General features: G+C 44.7%; 2 protein-coding genes across 2 annotated transcripts; one reads left to right on the forward strand and one right to left on the reverse strand.

The window, feature by feature from the left end:
- The first annotated feature begins 694 nt into the window (after positions 1-694).
- Positions 695-4,966, forward strand: gja3 (gap junction protein, alpha 3). Its single transcript, XM_056430907.1, has 4 exons — positions 695-784; positions 3,085-3,173; positions 3,360-3,907; positions 4,142-4,966. Exons 2-4 carry the CDS (start codon positions 3,105-3,107, stop codon positions 4,878-4,880), a joined length of 1,356 nt encoding a protein of 451 aa, XP_056286882.1. The 5' UTR covers positions 695-784; positions 3,085-3,104; the 3' UTR covers positions 4,881-4,966.
- A 3,443-nt stretch (positions 4,967-8,409) lies between these two features.
- Positions 8,410-12,839, reverse strand: hpxb (hemopexin b). The gene is made up of 10 exons (XM_056430908.1): positions 12,705-12,839; positions 12,115-12,140; positions 11,904-11,987; positions 10,707-10,864; positions 10,464-10,617; positions 9,901-10,113; positions 9,728-9,820; positions 9,079-9,209; positions 8,844-8,991; positions 8,410-8,771 (listed from the first exon to the last, which is right to left on the reverse strand). The coding sequence occupies exons 1-10, from the start codon at positions 12,767-12,769 to the stop codon at positions 8,545-8,547; spliced, it is 1,299 nt and encodes a 432-aa protein (XP_056286883.1). The 5' UTR covers positions 12,770-12,839; the 3' UTR covers positions 8,410-8,544.
- Positions 12,840-20,177: the final 7,338 nt, after the last annotated feature.

Here is a 20,177-nt window from a genome sequence, read left to right on the forward strand (position 1 = left end):
AAATAGTAGTACAATAATAATCATTATTTGTATTATCATACCATTTAATTAATCCATTTAACTAATTAAAATCAAACCATACGATAAATAGTAATAAAATAAATTAAACGTATTTTGACAAAAGGAAAGATGGAGGCAACGACACATGCACGTCTCTCCGAGTGGTCTCCTGTATTGACCTCTGCTGACCTCTGCTGCCAGCTGTAACTGCACCCCCCCCCCCCCCCCCAGGTCACTGACATAGTAAACAGGAATGTTTGAATGTAGAAGAGGAGACCCGTTGCCATGGTGAAATAGTGTGTGGTCTTCACAACAAACCCCTCGCTGGCCTTGAGGAGGAGTTCATGAAGACGTGCTCTCTGGAGGATCAATGGTTTTGTTCGTTGTGTTTATTTTTCCTCATTTTTACCATTATTGCATATTTCCTGCACCATTTAACTTCAGATATTAGGCTACAGCGAAATATGATGTACTTATATTACCAATACCACTACCGCCTACACACAGAAGTTATGAAGTCATCATTTAGAAATGTTTTGAATAAAAAACTTCTGATAAATCATTTGGATTCAAAGTGTTTTATAGTAATAGTACACTAGCCTCGTCTCTCTCTCTCTCTCCCTCTCTCTCTCTCATTCACTCTCTCTGTGTCTCTCTCCCTCCCACTAATCTAACCAACTCCTCTCCCGCTCGCCCGGAGCCCACCCGCGGGAGTAAAAGAAAGGAGAGGGAGGAAAGGAGCGAGGGAAGGAGCGCCGCCGGGAGGGAGCCGTGTTGACAGGAGGTAAGCAGGAGGAGCGGCGGCGGTGGGGGGGAGGAGGGAGGCGGGATTATCACCCTTCCACCTGCGGGATGAGGAGCACCTCGTGCTGCGTTCACTTCCCTGAGGAAAAGATGGGCAGACAGGAAGCCGCTAATATATCATCATTAGTCGGGTGGTGTTCTGATGACGGAGGATACTTATTGCACCATTTATCATTAAAAACACATCCTGCACAGGGTGTGTTGGGCACTATACTCTTTACCAGCCATATATTCTCTTAAAGTGTATTTTCTCTTTATTGTCTTTATTCAAACAGGTTGGTAAAGTGTCAACGATTGTTGAATATAGTACACGTATGTCCTTTATTATTTTTATATGATACTGTATTTTTAATATGTAGGCTGTACTTAAATAACACACTGCTGCTCCGTGTTCTGTTTATTCTGGGATGCTTTTTTTCCAACGGATGTTCATTTCTTGGACTCCCTTTTTATTTATTTATTTATTGTACAAATTCGGAGTTTTTATTTACATTGGAGGCATTGCACCTTTACACAGACTATATATTTACTCTTTTAGTCACCTCTGTGACACTCAATGCACCCGCACACCTTTATGCATCGTTACCAAAATACACTTTATGCACTTTTATTGACCTCTTTTATGCACTTTTACACACTATGTGCACTCTCCGTGTTCCCTTGCCCCCCTTTAAGATCTCTCCGTAGCATAACTCAGAATCAACACTCACACTCTAATGGATTTATCATATTTATGGATGAGCAAATATCCCAAATGTGCTTCTTGATCCACTGGGAAACACAGAATAGTTATTGGTGAGGACATGGCCGCTGTCCTATCTTCGTACTGTGTTCAGGCGGCAGGCCAAGAGTTAACCGTTTGGGCTGTTTTAGCACAAAGACCTCTGATCCATCAAAAGCACCGGCGGCCGGGACAATGTCCATCGGGGAGCTTCTCATTGTCTCTCCTGACAGATGGTATTTCATCCCGTCAACACATTGTGTACATGTACTCGGACGCTGTTAGGAGACGGTTACAGTGCGTAGTCTATTCCTTCATTTGATGAGACTTATTCCCTCTTCGCCACAGTTCGGAGAAGTCAAGGGGAAGTTTGTGGACTTCTATTTTGCCAATTTGTGACGGTACGTCTTTGTATGAAGGTCCAAAGTGACAGAACTCACCTTTTGATTCGGACCGTTACATTTTCTTTATGGACTTTCAGAGCTCTCTCAGACTGCTGATCTACTTTGTGTGAGGGACGCATAATGTATAGAAGTCTTGGGTTGAAATGAGTCTTCAGTGGCAGGTGTGTGTGTGTGTGTGTGTGTGTGTGTGTGTGTGTGTGTGTGTGTGTGTGTGTGTGTGTGTGTGTGTGTGTGTGTGTGTGTGTGTGTGTGTGTGTGTGTGTGTGTGTGTGTGTGTGTGTGTGTGTGTGTGTGTGTGTGTGTGTGTGTGTGTGTGCACACATACATGTCAGGCCATCCCAGGCCAACATGTGCCCTCCTCAGCATTCCTGGGATGTGATGAGTCCGGCATTCAACTGGGACGACCTGTTATCCACTCTTTCACTTCCCACAGATGGCCGGCCTTTGTCCACAAGCCAGCCAGCTCTGCGCACACACACACACATATGTGCATCTGCATGCACCAATTTTTACAGATGCATATGCACAGATACAGTTTCTAGCTCCCTCTGAAAAGCCCAACAACCACATGGCCCTCCCTATATTTTAGGATTCATGAAGGTTTTAATGCAACGTCTTCATTTCGGTCGGCAGAGAGTCGCCGAACATGAATCTGTGTGTGAGGTTTGGTCGTGTCGTATATTCAACCCATGTGTGTGACGTTTTCACAGTAATGTGAATTTTTTGAAAATAAGGTATAAATTTGATTTTGTCTCTTTCCAGATATAGTTTTTCTTCTGATTTCTGGTCGATGGATTGGTCACTGACAATACTTCCTTTTTCATATGATATAATACTTGTTGTAGTCCGTGCCCTGTTCTATTACGGAAAAGCCTAGGAGGAGCAAATCTTTCTGCAGAAATGAGTCCAAGCGCCCAGAATGTGTCTTAGTCCACCTGGAAAATAGTTCCAGATTATTTGGGTTTGAGAGATATTTGCTAACGAAATGACACTAGAGGTATTTATGTGACACATTTTTGAAGTCGTATATCTCCAGTCTGGGGCCAAGGATTGAGAGCTCATGGTTTCATCGCCTGTGCGTCTCTTCTCTCGGTTTCTTTCTCTCGTTTTTTTCCTGCGTTCTTCATCATCACAGACTCTCGTTTCTCTTTCCAGGCTAGAAAATCGAGTGCAGCATGGGTGACTGGAGCTCTCTGGGGCGGCTGCTGGAGAACGCTCAAGAACATTCCACTGTCATCGGAAAGGTGACGGACGAACTCCTCGTCGACTCCATGAATATGAACTGATATGACATCAAGTTTACAACCTTCAGAAACCTGAACGGCCCCGATTTAGAGTCTTTGATTCCACGTGTGCTTCCAGCTGAGACCCTCTCCCCATGTGTCTGTCTCCATCTGCACCGACTGCGTCTTTCAACCCTTCCTCTGCAGGTCTGGCTCACCGTCCTCTTCATCTTCCGCATCCTGGTGCTGGGCGCGGCGGCCGAGGAGGTGTGGGGCGACGAGCAGTCGGACTTCACGTGCAACACGCGGCAGCCCGGCTGCGAGAACGTCTGCTACGACGAGGCCTTCCCCATCTCCCACATCCGCTTCTGGGTGCTGCAGATCATCTTCGTCTCCACGCCCACCCTCATCTACCTCGGCCACGTGCTGCACATCGTCCGCATGGAGGAGAAGAGGCGGGAGAGGGAGGAGGAGCTCCGAAAAGCCGAGAGGCACCAGGAGGACCGCGACCCCCTCTATCACAACGGAGGAGTAGGAGGAGGGAAGAAGGAGAAGCCGCCGATTCGCGACGAGCGCGGGAAGATCCGCATCCGCGGGGCGCTGCTCAGGACCTACATCTTCAACATCATCTTCAAGACTCTGTTTGAGGTGGGCTTCATCCTGGGACAGCACTTCCTCTACGGCTTCCACCTGAGGCCGCTCTATAAATGTGGCCGCTGGCCCTGCCCCAATACTGTGGACTGCTTCATCTCCAGGTTAGACTGTAGGACTGTGTGTGTGTGTGTGTGTGTGTGTGTGTGTGTCCGTCTGACGGTTACCCCTGACAGCGTTGTCCTAAACCCGCCATGGTGGACACCGTTAGCTCTGTTGGCGGCAACCCCTCGATAGCCCTGTACGTGTGGACAATGATGCGGCGTTTCCTCCGTTGTTGTTTCTCTTGATTCCTTCTCCACGTCTGTGAATGTGGTTTTGTTCGTTCGATGTCGCAGGCCCACCGAGAAGACCATCTTCATCATCTTCATGCTGGCGGTGGCCTGTGTCTCCCTGCTCCTCAACCTGATGGAGATCTTCCACCTGGGCTGGAAGAAGGTCAAGCAGGGGTCCTGTGAGCTCGGCGGAGTCGCCGCGAGGGGCGAGCCCGAGGACGCGGAGACGATCCCCGGGCGGACCCGTGCGCCGGCGCGCGACTGTTTGCCGGCGTACGTGACCGTGGTGGGGGTCGGGCCGGAAAGGGGAGGAGCCTGCAGTCCGACTGTAGCCCCCCCAGCAGCGATGTCCTTAAATGCCGCCTCTATGCCCGCCAGATTCAAGATGGATGCCCCGTTGTTCCACACAGATGACTTCCTGTTCGAGGCGCCGCCCACGTCTTTTTACGGCGAGAAAGTGAGCCGCGAGCAGCTGACGGCGACGGAGCAGAACTGGAGCAACATGGAGCTGGAAGGAAAAGACTCTTCCTCCGCCTCCTCCTCTCCTCACGAGGAGACCACGCCGCCACTTCCGCAAGGGGAGCAACGCTCCAATTTTCCGACGCTTCCTCGCCACACCCCTCTTTCCCCGCTCGCGCCGGAGGAGGGAAACGCGGCGCCTTCCACGCCGCACGGTGATGACTTCACCGTGGTCACCAGGGCGGAGATGCATCCGCCTCCCGCCGCGAGAGAAGGCCTGAAGCCGAGTCGGCCCAGCAGGAGAGGCGGCGGCCGAGCTCGCCACGACGACCTGGCGGTGTAGCTATAACACACACACACACACACACACACACACACACAACCATGCAGACGTGCTGTGTACACACAGGAAACCTACTCCAGCTTTATATTCGCCCCACATGCTCCACACGCTCGCATGTCTGTTATATATATATATATATATTTAAAAAATATATATATATATATTTATATATTTTTTTAAAATATATATATTTATATACATATATATTTATATATATATATATACACACACACACAAATAGGGAAAGGTTATTGTGATGATATTGATTGTGTGGGAGCATTGAGGCAGCAATGCTATCTTCTTTTATTTCCATCTCTCCTTCATTTCTTTGCCGGGAGTCATCCGAGGAAGAGGTGTACACATTTGTTTCTTTATTTGCAATTTATTTTTTTCTTTGTGACGTGATGGAGCTGAACGGTCCATGGCGTTGAGTCTGTCCGTCTGTAGTTTCAATGAAGAGAGGAACGCAAGGACAGATAGAGCAGACCCACCCTGAGACATGGTCCTGAGGCTTCACAGGCTATGTGTGTGTGTGTGTGTTTATGTGTGTGTTTATGTGCGTGTGTGTTACCTACATCTTGTTTCAGTGTTTCAAATGACATCTCTGGAGTTACATCAGGGTAAACTATATAAAGTATATAAATATGTAAATATATATCATGATTGATAGTATGGATATGCACCACAGGATGGGATACAGAGCTAAACAGTTAGTTTCTGGTCAAGCTGCAAATTTATGGCAACTTTTACCGAAGAAATCCAAAGTGCTTTAGCGTTTGTTTTCTGACATTGGCCCCACCGGTCACTTTATGCAAAACTCCAGTGTTAGAAGACTTGAGGTAGTTTAATAAAAGGCTTAAACTACCTTTGCAGTCGCACTGCAGCCTGAACAGAGCATAAAGAATCAGTGCGGCTTCTTTCTGACGCTTGTGTTTGCAGTGCGTTACAGAACTGCTCTCAGTTCCTCTTCTAGACTAGCTGTAGGCTATACTGTAGACTTTTATTTTGGAAAAAAAAGAAAGAAAGCAACATGATCTAACTTTTATTTCTGTCAGTTCTTAACAGACATCCCACGTGTCACTTTTTCCCATTCTTCTCATTAATTCCTGCCAACAATAACCAAAAGCAAACAGGAAATGGCGGATACGAATTCCCACCCCAGCATGTTTAATTCATTAAAATCAAATTCTAAAGGTTTTTTATTCGGGAATTAAAATGCACCCTTTGAGCTTGAGGTTTGGGGCAAACAGTGTTTGGGATTTGTATCTCTTTGCGTTTCTCTCTATTCAGAATATGAGTTGATTATACTTGAAATAGTCCTACGAGGATACGAGAAAAGGGTTTATGTATCATGTGCCTCAACACAGCGAGTTAAATGTTCTACCACCAGGTAAACGACCCGTGACATCGTCTCCGGTTCATGCTACATGAGAAGAAACATGAGTCAGATGTTAGACTTTAAAAAAAAAAAACTATATAATGGGAACTTTGCTCATCTGCATTCATGGCAACTTGGAAGTTGTGTATCAGCTCAATAGAAAATACAAAGTTTGGAGTATTAGGCTACAGCTATGGACAAAGTAAATTAAGGTAGCTCAATATTAGCTCAATATGTGCCAAAGATATCACAATACATTAAGGAATTCCTAAAGAGATTATGCGTACCAATCAAGTTTAACGTTGCTTTCATGAATCTGGGTCAGGGTCTAGGAAAGGACGACTAAAATAAACACTTAAAATAAGATGTTGCGTCGTCTCTAAAAGAGAACAAGCTTCATTTGACATGTTTTTCATAACCTTGTTGTACCAAGCTGTTCTTAGTACCTTTGATATGTAGATAAAGAGTTGCACAGTTAGTTATAGGCCACTGTTCTGAGGATATGAAGATATTATGAATGGAAAAGAAGGTGTCCTTGGAGGAGGGATATTAACATATTTTTGTTTATTTATGGTAATAACATGATCAAATTAGACTTGGGACACAAAATGAAACTGAAGAAATTCTTTTCTGTCCTGAATATCGATTGAGAGACTTTTGCCTCTTCCAGCTTCCACACCACGGATGCTTACGGTGCCATGAATCTGAATCATAAATCCTGCGATGGAAAACAGACGTTGTGTGATGGGGTTTCCATGGCGACGCCCACGATCACTCCCGTTGTAAAGCGACCGTCTTTGAAGACAAGTGCCTTGCGTGTGAACCTTTGTGTAAAGGAACATGTTGACGTAAATGTTCATTTACCTCAGATGTTTACAGAACTGTTACTGAATAAACTTTTTTTTGTACCAATAACTGTTTCCTGCTGTGGTCGGCGTTTTCCTTTTTGGATTTTCTCTCTCCTTCTTTTCCGGATTTTCGAGAATCCATAACTTTTAAAAATGACGAGGAATTTTAAGAGTTACATTTGCAAAAAGGTAGATGTCTAAACGTTGTGATGTTTTGCGATTGCGTTGTCTGCAAGAATGTTCTTGGTGACCCTTTCCTGCCAACGTCCAGCTGGAATGTAAACATCAAAAGCTGACATGCAGTTTGGGATTTTATTTATTTATCAGATGCATGCTCCCCACGGGATGAATCCTTTCCATATTTTGTGCGATGAAAACACGGACTGTCTCCTGTGTGTGATTGTGGTGTTGTTATGTGTGCACATGCGTGTGTGTTCCTGTGTGTGTGTGTGTGTGAGATCATGGCCCCGCCCATTAAGCTTTGCTGAGGCCAGCACTTCCTTTCTACTCGTTGAAAGTCCCAGGGATTTTAGCTGAACAAAAAGCTCTCCAGGGACTGAAAAGGCCTTGAATGCCTCCTAATGCCGTCCGACCTCTGGACTCCTGCAGGCTGCTGCGTTCATGTCCATATGCTCCAATGTGAGCCAGTTGGGAAAATAACTTTTCATTTTAATATAATGATTATTCAAAAGTAAAATCACCACCATTTTAAACACTATGGCCATAGACAGTATGACTTATGGAGGGTTTACATTTAAATTTACATAAATTTGCATCTTAAGGTTAGAATAATTTTTTTTGAGACAAATTATAAACACCCAGAACAATAACAGATGTGCAGGTGATGGCATTAAAAACTATAAAAGGGATTCTGTGGCGGCTCAATGGAGAGAACGTGTCTGCATCCATTTGTACAGAAGGTCCTCTAGTGGACAAACTGTCTTTGGATTTTATTCCTCACTATTATTTTTTATTCACACCCAAACCAATAACACTAATTATATTCAGTAACACTTCCTATGACCATTACTGTGATGCATTCTGAACATTTTAATACTTTGGAATCTACTCATAGCCCTAATATAAATCCACATTATGAAGCATTGTATAATGAAGTATCATAATACTTGATGATTGGTGCTCACTCACTGACATTTCTCGTGTACTTTTGTGACAAAAGTTGTAAAACTTAATCTTTTAATAAAGCGTTACAGTCACTGTTATAATGCTTTTTTTTAAAAAGTGATTATAAGTTACTTTAAGTACTTTGCTTTGAGTTAAGTGAAAAAATACAGACACAAAATGCTGTAAAATTCCACACTCCAGTGTTGACTTTCCACATTTTATTCATCAAACAACTCGAACTCCATGATGCGTGGGGTGTTTATCAAAAGCTAACACATGTAGTTCTCTATTCCATCCTCTAGTTGGACAGAGACTAATCCCGACATCCCAACATGGCGTTGGTGACGGGGAGAGGCCGAGGAGTCATCCTGCTCATAGCCAGGATCATGGGGGTCTCGTAGCGGTAGTACTGCGAGCCCTTGAACAGGTAAATTCCTACCGCGTTGCACAGAGTGGCATCGAGGTCGGATATGGGCAAGGGCACGGGCATGTTCACGGCCCGGGGTGTGGCGCTGAGGTCCACGTCACTCATCATCCTTCCTGTTGACACAAATAAATGGATTCAAAATAACCCCAAAAGATTCACCCCCAAAAAACAAAACGAAACCATACCTTGGATTAAATAAACTGTGTGTTGACCGGGACAGACAAAGGCGGCGTCCACATGTCCTTCAATGCCGAGCTCCTCCTTCAGGGTTTTAGGGTAGCCATCAACCAGCAGGTAGTGAGCCGCGGTTTTATAGATGTAAATGAGATCATCCTGCAGGGGTTTGGCAGCACATGAGTTCATTTAGGATGAACACAGACGGGACGACGTTGACGCTTCGCTGGTTATTTCAAAGTCTACCTTGATTAAGTACATGTTGTCATTGTAGGAGAAGACGGCGTCCACGCCGCTGGTCATCTCCGCCCACGACCTGGTGATGAGGAAGGCGTGAAGGCCGTCTTTACGGGTGTCCAGGCGCATGTACACAGGGCCTAAGCAGATGGGACTGAAGTCTGGTGAAAGCTTTACGGCAAGCTCAAAAGAAACGATCAATCGTGGGGAAAAGAAGTAAAAGAAATAGTTTGGCATATTGGGTGATACGCTTTTTTACTTCATGTGCGTTAAGGACAGAGCGAGAGACAGCGGGGGATTAGCGATAGCTTAGCATAAAGGGAGCAACAGCTAGCTTCTGATGGTAGCTATACAGCTTAACGTTAAAGCTAAAGCTTCGTGATACAAATTGTATATCTCTTGTTTCGTGAGCAGCTCTACGTTTAGCATGTTAGCGCAGAAACATTAGCTAATTAGCATTAGCACCAATGCTCAGCTGATACTGATGGGGTGTCATTTTGTAAGATTTGGTCGTTATGCTAAGCTAAGCTAATAGCCGCCTGGCTCTACCTTCATACCTCTTACTCTTCGCAAGAAAATCAATACGCCTCTATTTACCAAAATGTTGAACTATTTCTTTAAAGACTACCATTTCTCTTCTTCTTTTTTTATACTTTACCTGCAAATGAATAACTTTTGCCTGCATCATCACTGGTGATGGCGTTCAATTTGACCTCACTGCATTTTGGGACTTTGTAGTCACCTCCGTGACCTGCAGTCAAACACAGGCGGTTACACGATAACCCGACAATCGCTATAAAAAAATCTAACCAAATCGACAGCCCGACCCACCATACTCGTGGCACTTCATGAAGTAATTGCGGGCGTCTTTGGGGTAGCCGCCGCTCACCTCCCCGGACACCGGGTTGAACCTGGTGAAATTGTGTCCGTGGAAACAGTAGTAATGCTCCAGCCAGCGGAGAGCCGAGGTGCAGACGGGCAGGTGGGGCCACGTCTTGGTCTTCACTGTCTTTGTGGTAATATCATACACATGCACATCATGTCCTGTGTGAGTGTCGGGGGGGGGGGGGGGGGGGGGTCATAAGACAGTTCATTGGACACCAATTTGCCAGCATATCTTTTACCTGCAACATGGATCAGTATGCTTGAACTCCTCAAACTGTAAAACGTGTCGGTGTATATTTTCTATACCTGTTCTATAAGCTGCATGCATTTAAATAAAAGTCCGGAATGTGTACAGCTGCTTTGAAACATTATGATGAAATGTCTACCAGCTATTTTCCATCCACTAGGGGGCAGCATGTACTGTAATCCTGAAAGCGTCAACTAATCCCATCATTCCTATACCTTTTAATTTGAGCAATATCTAAAGTTGACAGTGAAGTCCAACCTACCCTTGAAGAACAAAACCGAGTCGGCCATGCACTCCCCTTTGGGACACTCCACGGCAGCATCCAGGTGCGAGGGCACTCCCGGGAAGTCCTCCTGGATCTCTTTGGGATAGCCGTCCTCCAGAGTGTGGTTGAAATAGCTGAACACCTTGTCATCCTGCGGGGTAACATCGGCAAACGTGTAGGTACGGAGACATCACACCGTTCTGGAGCTGGGAAAAGCCAAAAGCACCTGCGGGAGCATACCAGGAAGAAGTAGATGTGGTCGTGGTCGTCTGGGTTCTCCGCGTTGTGCATGCGGAAGGCGGCGTCTACGTGGCCGATGTGATGGAGGTCATCGAGCTCCTTGAAGGACTCATTGGCAAGATGGGCCACGCCGTGGTAGCCCATCCACAAGTGGCTGCCTGAAGGGAAACATCATTAGTTTTCAATGCAATCGATATATTTTCAGTTTGGGCGTCTGGCTCGGGCAGTTGCATGAAAACGACATGCCTTAAAATATGTTCGGCATCATAATAAAGGCAACACTTGTGATATTTCTGCAGATATGTCAGGATCAGTACAAATGTTACTGGGTCAGATTAAATGAAGATAGGACGCAGCATTATTTAACTATTTCATTTGCGCTAATCAGAACTGATTAAAAACTCTTATGGGGTAAACACGTTTGGAACGAAGCCGTCAGAGCCCAAAATATATGTGCTGTACACAGGACAACATTTGAACATTACAGTTGCAGACTCATAAAGTGAATAATAGTAAAGATGGAGAGGTTTTAGGAGAGGCATGTTAAGGTGGAATCTACAAATTGGTCCATTTGAAATGTTATTAGGTGACTGTAAATGTCATCTAATGTAATGCATATGGCAATATATGCTTAAAAATGTCATCTAAAAACAACTTTTTTTTGTTTTGAAAATCAATCACGTCGGCCTTTATCCATGTTCCCATTTCTTTTTAAAGAAAAGCCATCACCCATTGGTCTATTCAACCGCTCGTGCCTGATTTGAAGGCCAATGTGTTCAGTGTCACAGTTCATCGAGACATTATCACGTTTATTAATGTCGGAACTAACGCAGACGGCACAAAACAGCAAAGGTAGAACATCTTTTATGTTTCCGGTTGTTGGAACACCTGGTTCTAAAGGGTAATTGTGGCAGCTGTCCCCAATCTGGCCTCGGCTGCTGGCTGGTTGACAATCAGTCAGCTGCTCTGACTGATTGGTAATCAGTCAGCAGCCGATGCTGCTCGTATAAAGAGCTGGAGGGAGGGAGCAGAGTGAGCAGAGGCGTCGGCGTCTGCTCTGTGTTGTGTGTTTTGTGAAATAAAAGGATGTTATCCAACGGAACCTCGCGGCTGTCTGGCTATCCTTGGTGCTTGGGGGGGAAACCCGTCACAGTAATGGATAAAGACATTAACTCCAGAAGAAAATAAAGTCCACACCTTTGAAGAAGAAAGTGTTTCCTTTCTCGTCAGGAGTGATGGCATCAAACTCAACGCCTTCACAGCGGTCTGGTAGAGCAGCATCTGAACATGGAGGCGACAATACTTGTAACTATGATCTAAATACATATAAATACTGGCTAAAACAGAACATGTGTATCATTAGAAAGAAAGCATCAAAGCTGATTTAATGTGTTTATTTCAATCTCACCGTTTACTGGTGCATCATGTGCCGGCCTGTGGATGAGAACAAAATATCCTTATTTTTCTGTAGTTTGGCATAGTATCACATTCCATTTCATTTCCAAAAAGTGTTGCTTCACTATGATAAGGGGGTGCAGTGACTTTGCACTCTTCTATTGATCCAGCTGGTGACCTTTGTGAGCCAGCAAATACAGTGAATGCAACATGTGCATGAAAGCACAGTGACTTGCACATTTCTGCTGAAGAGAAAATACAGAAAAATATGAATGATCCCAATCAGATAAAAAAAGGGGGCGGAGGGCAAAATAACGGAGTCACCATGTAGTCTAATGTGATTCAATGATACTAAAACCCAAATATGCCCACGGCCGCTAAAGTTGACACTCTCTGAAAGAGCCATTCGCAGGTTTATTGTTTTGGTTTTCATTATATTACAAGCTGTACTTTATTTATACCTCCTTATAGATATTTGGAACACACACATGACGTGTTGGGTGAAGCATCTCGAGATTAGAATTAGAACTAAAGCTTCCTGACACGATTGACCTATTTAGAGCGTGGATTCATTTCAAGATTGGAGAGTTCGTTAATACTCACACAGGTCCTCCGTTGGCGAGGGCAAGTGCGAAGCACAGAAACAGAGTTTTGGTGAGCAGCTCCATGCCGTACGGTCAAGATGAAGTCCTCGGGTGTGGAGTCTCGCTGTGGAACAGAGCTGTTGCTGTGGAAAGCCGTGCTTTTATCCTGAAATGTGTGTGGGTGGACAAGTTAGGTAACTGTGTGTGTGTGTGTGTGTGTGTGTTGGAATTTTAGTTGTTGCAAAATAAGGGGATGAGCAAGGTTCACTTTGTTTACAATTTCTCTCTATCTTGATTTCAAATACAACTATTGATCTTTCTGGTTAAACTTTTCTATGACACACTTTGGGCAATAGAAATGCCCAAAGAGAAATGCATAAAAGCCCAAATCCAACCTTCAAAGTTAACTGTTGTTGGCAATAGTCAAAAAAGATTTGAACAACAGGATCATGCACAATTTAAATTAAATTAAAGTTTAATTATTTTTATTCAGAGAAATGTATAGTACAAACATCATTCAGCCTCTCTCAAGCTTTAAACTAAATACATTGTTTGATCTGCAAATTACACTGATAGATTATACTTCTCAAATTTGTATTGATTAATAACATGTTTTGCAAATTCTGCAAAATTCACAAAACTATATTGTACATCATTCAGGCACACGGCGTTATGGGCCACCATGCTTCACTGGAGCTAAATTGAGAGAGAAAACAGTACAAACACTCAAGTAATTTAAAGCATGCATTCGTACTTTGATCCACTACTTGTAATCTTTTTAACTTAATGAATGTGATGAAAATAATCTGTAGTAACCTGCTACACATTACCATCATCAAATAAGCATAGTACCATCACCAATTGAAATCTCATCAGTGGTCGGAGGTAGAGGCTGCAAATTATACTTAACCCTTGTGTTGCCTTACGGTCATTTTGACCCGAATCAATATTACACCCTCCCCCCACCTTTGGGTCATTTTGACCTGATTCAATGTTTCACCCTCCTGTTACCTTTATATTTACTAACATATTTTACCCTTTGGGTTCAATTTGACGCCAGCAATTAAAACCTCCAGAAAATTATTAGAATTAATATTGTTTTCCAAGTTTAAGTGTGAGGCACTTTATGTTTGTTTGTTGACTACCGAAAGAACACCGACATTAAACATTGAATGGGGTCAAATTAATCCTAAGGCGGGGGGAGGTTGTAATATTGATTCGGGTCAAAATGACCCGAAGGAAACACAAGGGTTAAAGAAACTCGAAAAATATTATTATATTGCCTGCTATTACAAATGTAACCCTCTCGTCGTATGTATTAGTCGTAACTCTGTGCTTCACTTGTAGCGGTAGATCTTTATGCAATGATTCATGCTGTCTGACACGGCCATGTGGCCATCAGGGAGCAGCGCCAGGCCCCTTGGGCTACTCAGGCTGTCGTTCACCAGAGGCCAGCCAACACCTTGAGCTGGGTAGAGAAGAACGCGGTAGTGCTTCTTGCCCCAGTCTGCCACCAGGACGTCCCCATCGTGGTCGATGCAGAGACCCCAAGGGCAGGTCAGAACAGGCCCCAAGCCAGAACACACCCCGACGATTCGGATCGTGTTCCAGCCGGGCTCCAGGACCCGGATGCATGGGACGCGTCCAGTCTCATTTCCTCGTTCAGATACCGCCATGAGCCCAGTCGTGAGACAGGCTGCTACGAGGTAGGGTCTGTGGTACCCTGTCACCACCGTGCTCTCCAATCTGGCCCCGGTTTTAGGGTCCAGTTTGAGGGACGTTAGGGTGCCGCGCTTGATGTCAGCGACCAAGAACTCATCTTGACGGTTAACAGTCACCCCTCTGGGAGCATCCAGCTCTTTGTTGGTGGTACCAATCAATGTCCCTCCAAATGTTTGCAGGAGGCGTCCATGGCGGCTGAACACCAACACAGCTCGCTCAGCAGCACAGGTTAGGGCTATGAGGCCCTTTGAGTTCACAGCCACGTCAAAGTAGTTGCAGATGCGGGAAGACCTTTCGGATCCCGTAGGAGACACCTGCTGCACAACATTCTTCTGGAGATCAGTCACCTGAATGCGAGCGTTTCCACAATCCACGACAAATAGTTGCCCGTTGACAGTAGCATGGACGCCACTTGGTAGGTTGAAGTCATTTCGACCTGATCCTTGTTTTCCAAACTGTTTGATCAGGAACGCTGAGTCTAAAGCAGTTGAACCACCCTCTTCCTCCAGTTCTCCCAAAGCTGGCACACTGTTCTCCTTCTTGTCTTTGTTGTACTGCTGTGGTTCCCTGCATTGGTGTAATTTGTCTCCTTCAATGGCTGACATGGACAGAGATCTGCTCACTCGGTTTGAACTTAAACCCTGTGCAACACAAGTCTGGGATCTTGATTGCCGCTCATTAGCGCTCAAGGTGTTCCTGGCAGGTTCCGTACCATGACCCTGTTCAAGAGCTGAAGGTTCAGAGGCAAGACGCATTCTGCAAACCTTCCTGATTCCTCGACGCTCATCCTTGTCAATCAGAGAACAAAGTTGACCTGAGAGTTCAGAAGTGGACATTGAGCGGCAGCGCTCTTGTTTGAGGGATCCAATGACTGGAGTATTCACAGTATAGGTGTAACGGGAATCTTCACTGTCCACTGGGGATGGAGGGCTTGCACTATCCATTGAGGATTCATTCGAGGTGTTTTTCTTTGGTAGAGTGTGTCTGGAATGTGGATGATTTCTGGTGGAAAGATCTACAAGACTGTGCCAGCAGGGTGAACCTTTGGGCCTAGTCTTTGGAGATATTGACACATAGCTGCCTTTTGCATCAGTTTCTTCATGAGGGCAGGGTGGTTCTTCACATGAGACTAAGACAAGGGCCTTTTGCTTTCTCTTACCCTTTTGTGTGGAGTGCCTCTTTGTGCCATTTTGCCTGCCATCAGATTCGTCACCTTCAGATTCTCCTTGACTGGAGACTGGTGGGATAGCAAGGAAAATGTCTTGCCCCTCCACTTCCTCATCTTGGGATGACTCGGATACACCACCATGTCTTGGTACGGGGGACTTTAAGGTGGGTGATTTGAGATCGCCCTCGTTCTCTGCTGAGCTTGACAGACGTAGTTTACGGATAACGCGCATGTTCCCACTGTTTGACTTATTGCTCACCTCTGAACTGTACCTTAGCCCAGCTCTGTTTGGTTGTGGCTCCTTTCGAATTTCAAGAGGGGTAATGTTTGAAAAAGCTTTATCCCCAGAGTGTAAGGCACACTTTTGTTCTTCAACACCACATCCACCAATTGGGTAGGTCATACTTTGCTCTCGAACATCAACTTCCCCTAAGCTTAGGGTCTTGGAACCAGGGCTTGTTTGGAAACTCACCCTTTTTATTGTAAGGTAGATCTCCCAAGGTTGGGTGACCTCTGCCACTCCTCTTTGGAGTTGATTTTTGTTGGAGCCAACAGCGGTACTGCCACACCTTTGTATCTGTTCCTTCAGTTGTCCAATCTTTCTAAGTTGCTGGTCAACAAGTGACTGCACAACTCGCACCGCTGCGGTATTCTCCTTCTTCACCTGACTAAGGTGCCGCTGAGCCTCTCGGTGGTCCTGCTCCACCTTCTCAAGAAGGCGATGCTCCTCTCTATGAGCTTCAATAGCAACGCTGTCCAACTCACGGTTCAGCTCCTCCACTTCGGCCTTCTGCCGCTCCCTGAGGCGCTGCAGTTCTCGTTCTCCTCGCTCGAGGCTGGAGAGGGCCTGAGTCACCCAGGGAGGTCGTGAAGTAAGAGATGTGGGGGTAAAGATGGAGTCCCATGGGGTGAAGGACTGGGAAGGTGGGGAGGTCACGTCTCTTTGTTTTGGAGTGCTGTGTGTCAGCAGGGCGGAGAACCCGAGGAGGGCTCTTCTCTCTGAATGAGACCGCACTAACATCGTGGACAGTGGGTCGGAAGAGACTCCGCTAGTTAGCTGGGGTTTTATTTTTCGCTCCTCTTGAGTATGTTTCTGTAAAGACAAAGAGGAAAATGCAAATAAGTGTCATCAAACCCCTTACAACAAAGCATTAAGGAACATATCTTTTTCCCGAACGAGAACAACTCAAATCAAAACAAGTCTAGAACCTTCATCCTGTAAATGAACCCTTCTATTACCTACCTGTTGACCCAGGTGTATCACATAAACCATGTGAGGACTTGTGTACGCGTCTCTGCTGCGGTTTCAAAGCTGGGACTCAGCTTCCCTTTCGTTGTAACTTTATCTGTCCCTCACAATGTTCAGTTTCTCACGAGACACTAAAGTGCTCTCAGGTAACCGCTGTCCTGTTTCCCTGAGGTCAGTGTTTTATCCACACTTCATCACTGTTGGCAGCCATTGATCACTACAACGATAACTTCTTACCTACAGTACATTGGATGTAAAAAACAGTTATTTTAAGCCCATCTAATATACCACTATATTACGCAAACGTTTCCGTTTAATCACGACAGTCATTCTCTCCTTCTTTGACTTGCTTATTTTGTTTTGATAGCCATTTCTGACATTGTGTGATCATTGAACGGTCTTGGCACGCCAAGGTGGGACACAGGGGTGTGTATGAGTTTATGCCAAGTCACTTCTCTCAATGTCACTCATCATGAGACCTCAGCAGTCGACAACAGTTGCTTCCGAATGCAGCACAGAGCCCTCATTGTCACTTGGTGGAAACACCAGCGCTTATCTGTTGATGCATTGAAACTGAACTCCGTCTTTCACCACCAGAACAAGGTATGTGAGACGGTGCCAAGAGCGGGGTCAGGTCTTTCTTTGTTAGTGTCTTTATGACTGTGCAAAATGGATCATTTTCTGAAGTGGTGATTGTGGGTACCAATGTGTGTTTATATATATGTGAACAGTGTAGATCTAGTAATAGAGCCTTTTAGAGCCCCGGAGCAAAACCAATAAGGCTTTTGCGAGGATGAAAGGGCGAGGTGTCAATTTACCTGCAGAATAAAGCCCCCCCGGAAAAATGTGACCCAAGAGTTTTAATGGATGAAATCTCATTCCCATTTAAAAAACGATGTTCAAGATGTTTTTTACAACAATAAGAACTCAAAATAGAAATTAGGAGCAGGAAAACAACCTTGTCTACAAAGTCAATGTCAAAACTGCCCTTAATAAGGCACACACAAGTTTACAGGTAAAGAGTCATCATTCGGATTGTTGCAAGGAGGGAAAATGTAGTGTGTGTATCGGTAACACCCTGTCACTCTCCCGGGGCGAGGTCACGGGGTCGTCTCATGTTACCCCACTTTAATGTTGAATGAGGGGCAGTAGTTGCTAAGTTACCGGGCGGGCATCGCCGAGGTGCTGAGACTTTAGAATAAATGATACCATTCATAATTGAGAGGATTACGCGGGATGTTCAGGAGAATTCCGGCGTAGCAAAACTAAACAAAGGAGCCATTCAATGCAAGTTATGGAGCTTAAAGGTATTGGCCTCTATGAAATCTAAATTAAACGCACGCCAGTGACTTAAAACAAAGAAATCGGTCGGCAGAAAACTGCACCAAATAAATAAATAAAAAACATTGAAACATTTAAATTCCATTCTGAGCACAAAACAGAACAGAAGTTTTTATTCTGATTTTAAGCTGCAACATGTAAGAATAAATCTTATGATTACTGCAGCGCATCGACGAAACAAAGCATGAAAAAAAGAAAACAAAAAGATGTCTTACCTGAACTCCAGGTGTGTTCTTCTTCCTCCGCTGCTCTCTGTCCCACAGCCTCCAGTTGTTCCTCTCTCCACCTCTCTCTGCCACTCCCCCATCTCACTCTTTCCCCTCCCCCTTTCTTTTCATCTCTTTTCAGGGTCATTTGTCATTTGGGGTGTCGATCAACTGACCGCTTCTAAACAAACTGATCAGAAAAGATCAATAGATTTAGTTATAATGCAAACATGGAGACGGATTGTCAGATTTACGGTCTTGAGATAACAGCGTGGTGAAAGAGGTACATCTTTAACAGGCGAGGATTTCATTTGTAATATTAATATTTTGGATGCCACCTCATGCATTTAAACGAGGATCTAAAAGCAGACTCACGTTCCTCATTTTGAGGCTTAAAAATATAATAATTTCTATCTAAAAATGGAAAATATGGCAAGAAATAAAATATCCGTATCCTTAATGTTATCGTGATATATATCTATCTTACCAAGTAATAATTATCTTTGATAATTCCGCGTGTTAATGAAAATATTTGCGCACTAAATGAACCGTTTCACTATCTTAACAAACATTACAGTGAACATGCTTCATTGATTCCACTTGTTCTGCACATCCATCTTATTGACACGTGGTGTACCCCCCTGTGACCACTAGGTGTCAGCAAATACAAGGATTCAAAAAGAGAGCCACCTGTACAGCTGATGTCTCAAATCAAATGTGATTATATTTATGCTAAATAAATAATCGGTCTAAGTAAAACAAAGCAAGCTGTCTCGCTCATTTACTCTCCAGCAGTCCATCATGGAGATGGCGTGGTCTGCCAGCAGCACGTAGGCAGAGGCTTGGATTGACACGTCTTCTGTTCAGAAAAATATATGTTAATGAGATAAATGACTTCTTAAATATAAGTGACGTCATATGAAGCGACTTGATGGTTAATTGCATAACATGCTGCACATGGTTTGCTCACTTGTGCTGTCGTCTACACAGAAAATACAGATAGAGAATCACATATTCATCACGCGTGTGTGTGAGCAGGCTGCTCTAAATTTTCTGGGAATATGTCTCACCCTCAACGAGACGAGATATTTAAATGTGTTTAATATCTGAGAAGCGAGCGCTGAGCGGAAACATGCGTCGACTTGTTGTTCCCAACACACACGAACACGCAGAAAAGCCACAGATCAAGTGGCTATCGACTGAATGATCCTCAAAGTCGTGTGACAGATTCCGTCTTCTTATCGGATCCCACATCTCACCAATTAACCTCACACACACACACACACAAACCCACACACACACACACACGGGGCCCCCTACCCCCACGGACACAGATGGGTCCTGAGCCATTGCTGTTGCTGGATGTCACGCGGGGTCCTACAGGCTGCCTGGCTGGTGTTGTGACTGATTATTTCTATCTTCCGCTCTGTCAGGAGGGATGGAAAATTATATCGGCCTAAGGTGGCGCTCCGTTATTGATATCGCTGTTAAAACTGTCCGATCCAGCTACTCGCCTCGCCTGCAACATCACCGCAATTAAATCGGCGTGTGTGTGGCAGAGAATAATGGGCCCACTAGTTACTGTAACAAAACAATAATATGATTCAGCATGGCATCATAACAACCACACACACACACACACACATATATATGAATCTATTTATAAATTAAATCAGTGCGGTATATGACGGGGGAGTTAATGGGTTATTATTACCACTCCCAAACAAATGGCGGCATCACAGCGAGGCAGCTTCTGATGGACTTGTTGCAAACAAACAATTAAAAAAAGAAGAAGTCAGCAAGCTT

The sequence above is a fragment of the Pseudoliparis swirei genome, chromosome 14, assembly GCF_029220125.1.
Source record: "Pseudoliparis swirei isolate HS2019 ecotype Mariana Trench chromosome 14, NWPU_hadal_v1, whole genome shotgun sequence".
Taxonomy (NCBI): domain Eukaryota; kingdom Metazoa; phylum Chordata; class Actinopteri; order Perciformes; family Liparidae; genus Pseudoliparis; species Pseudoliparis swirei.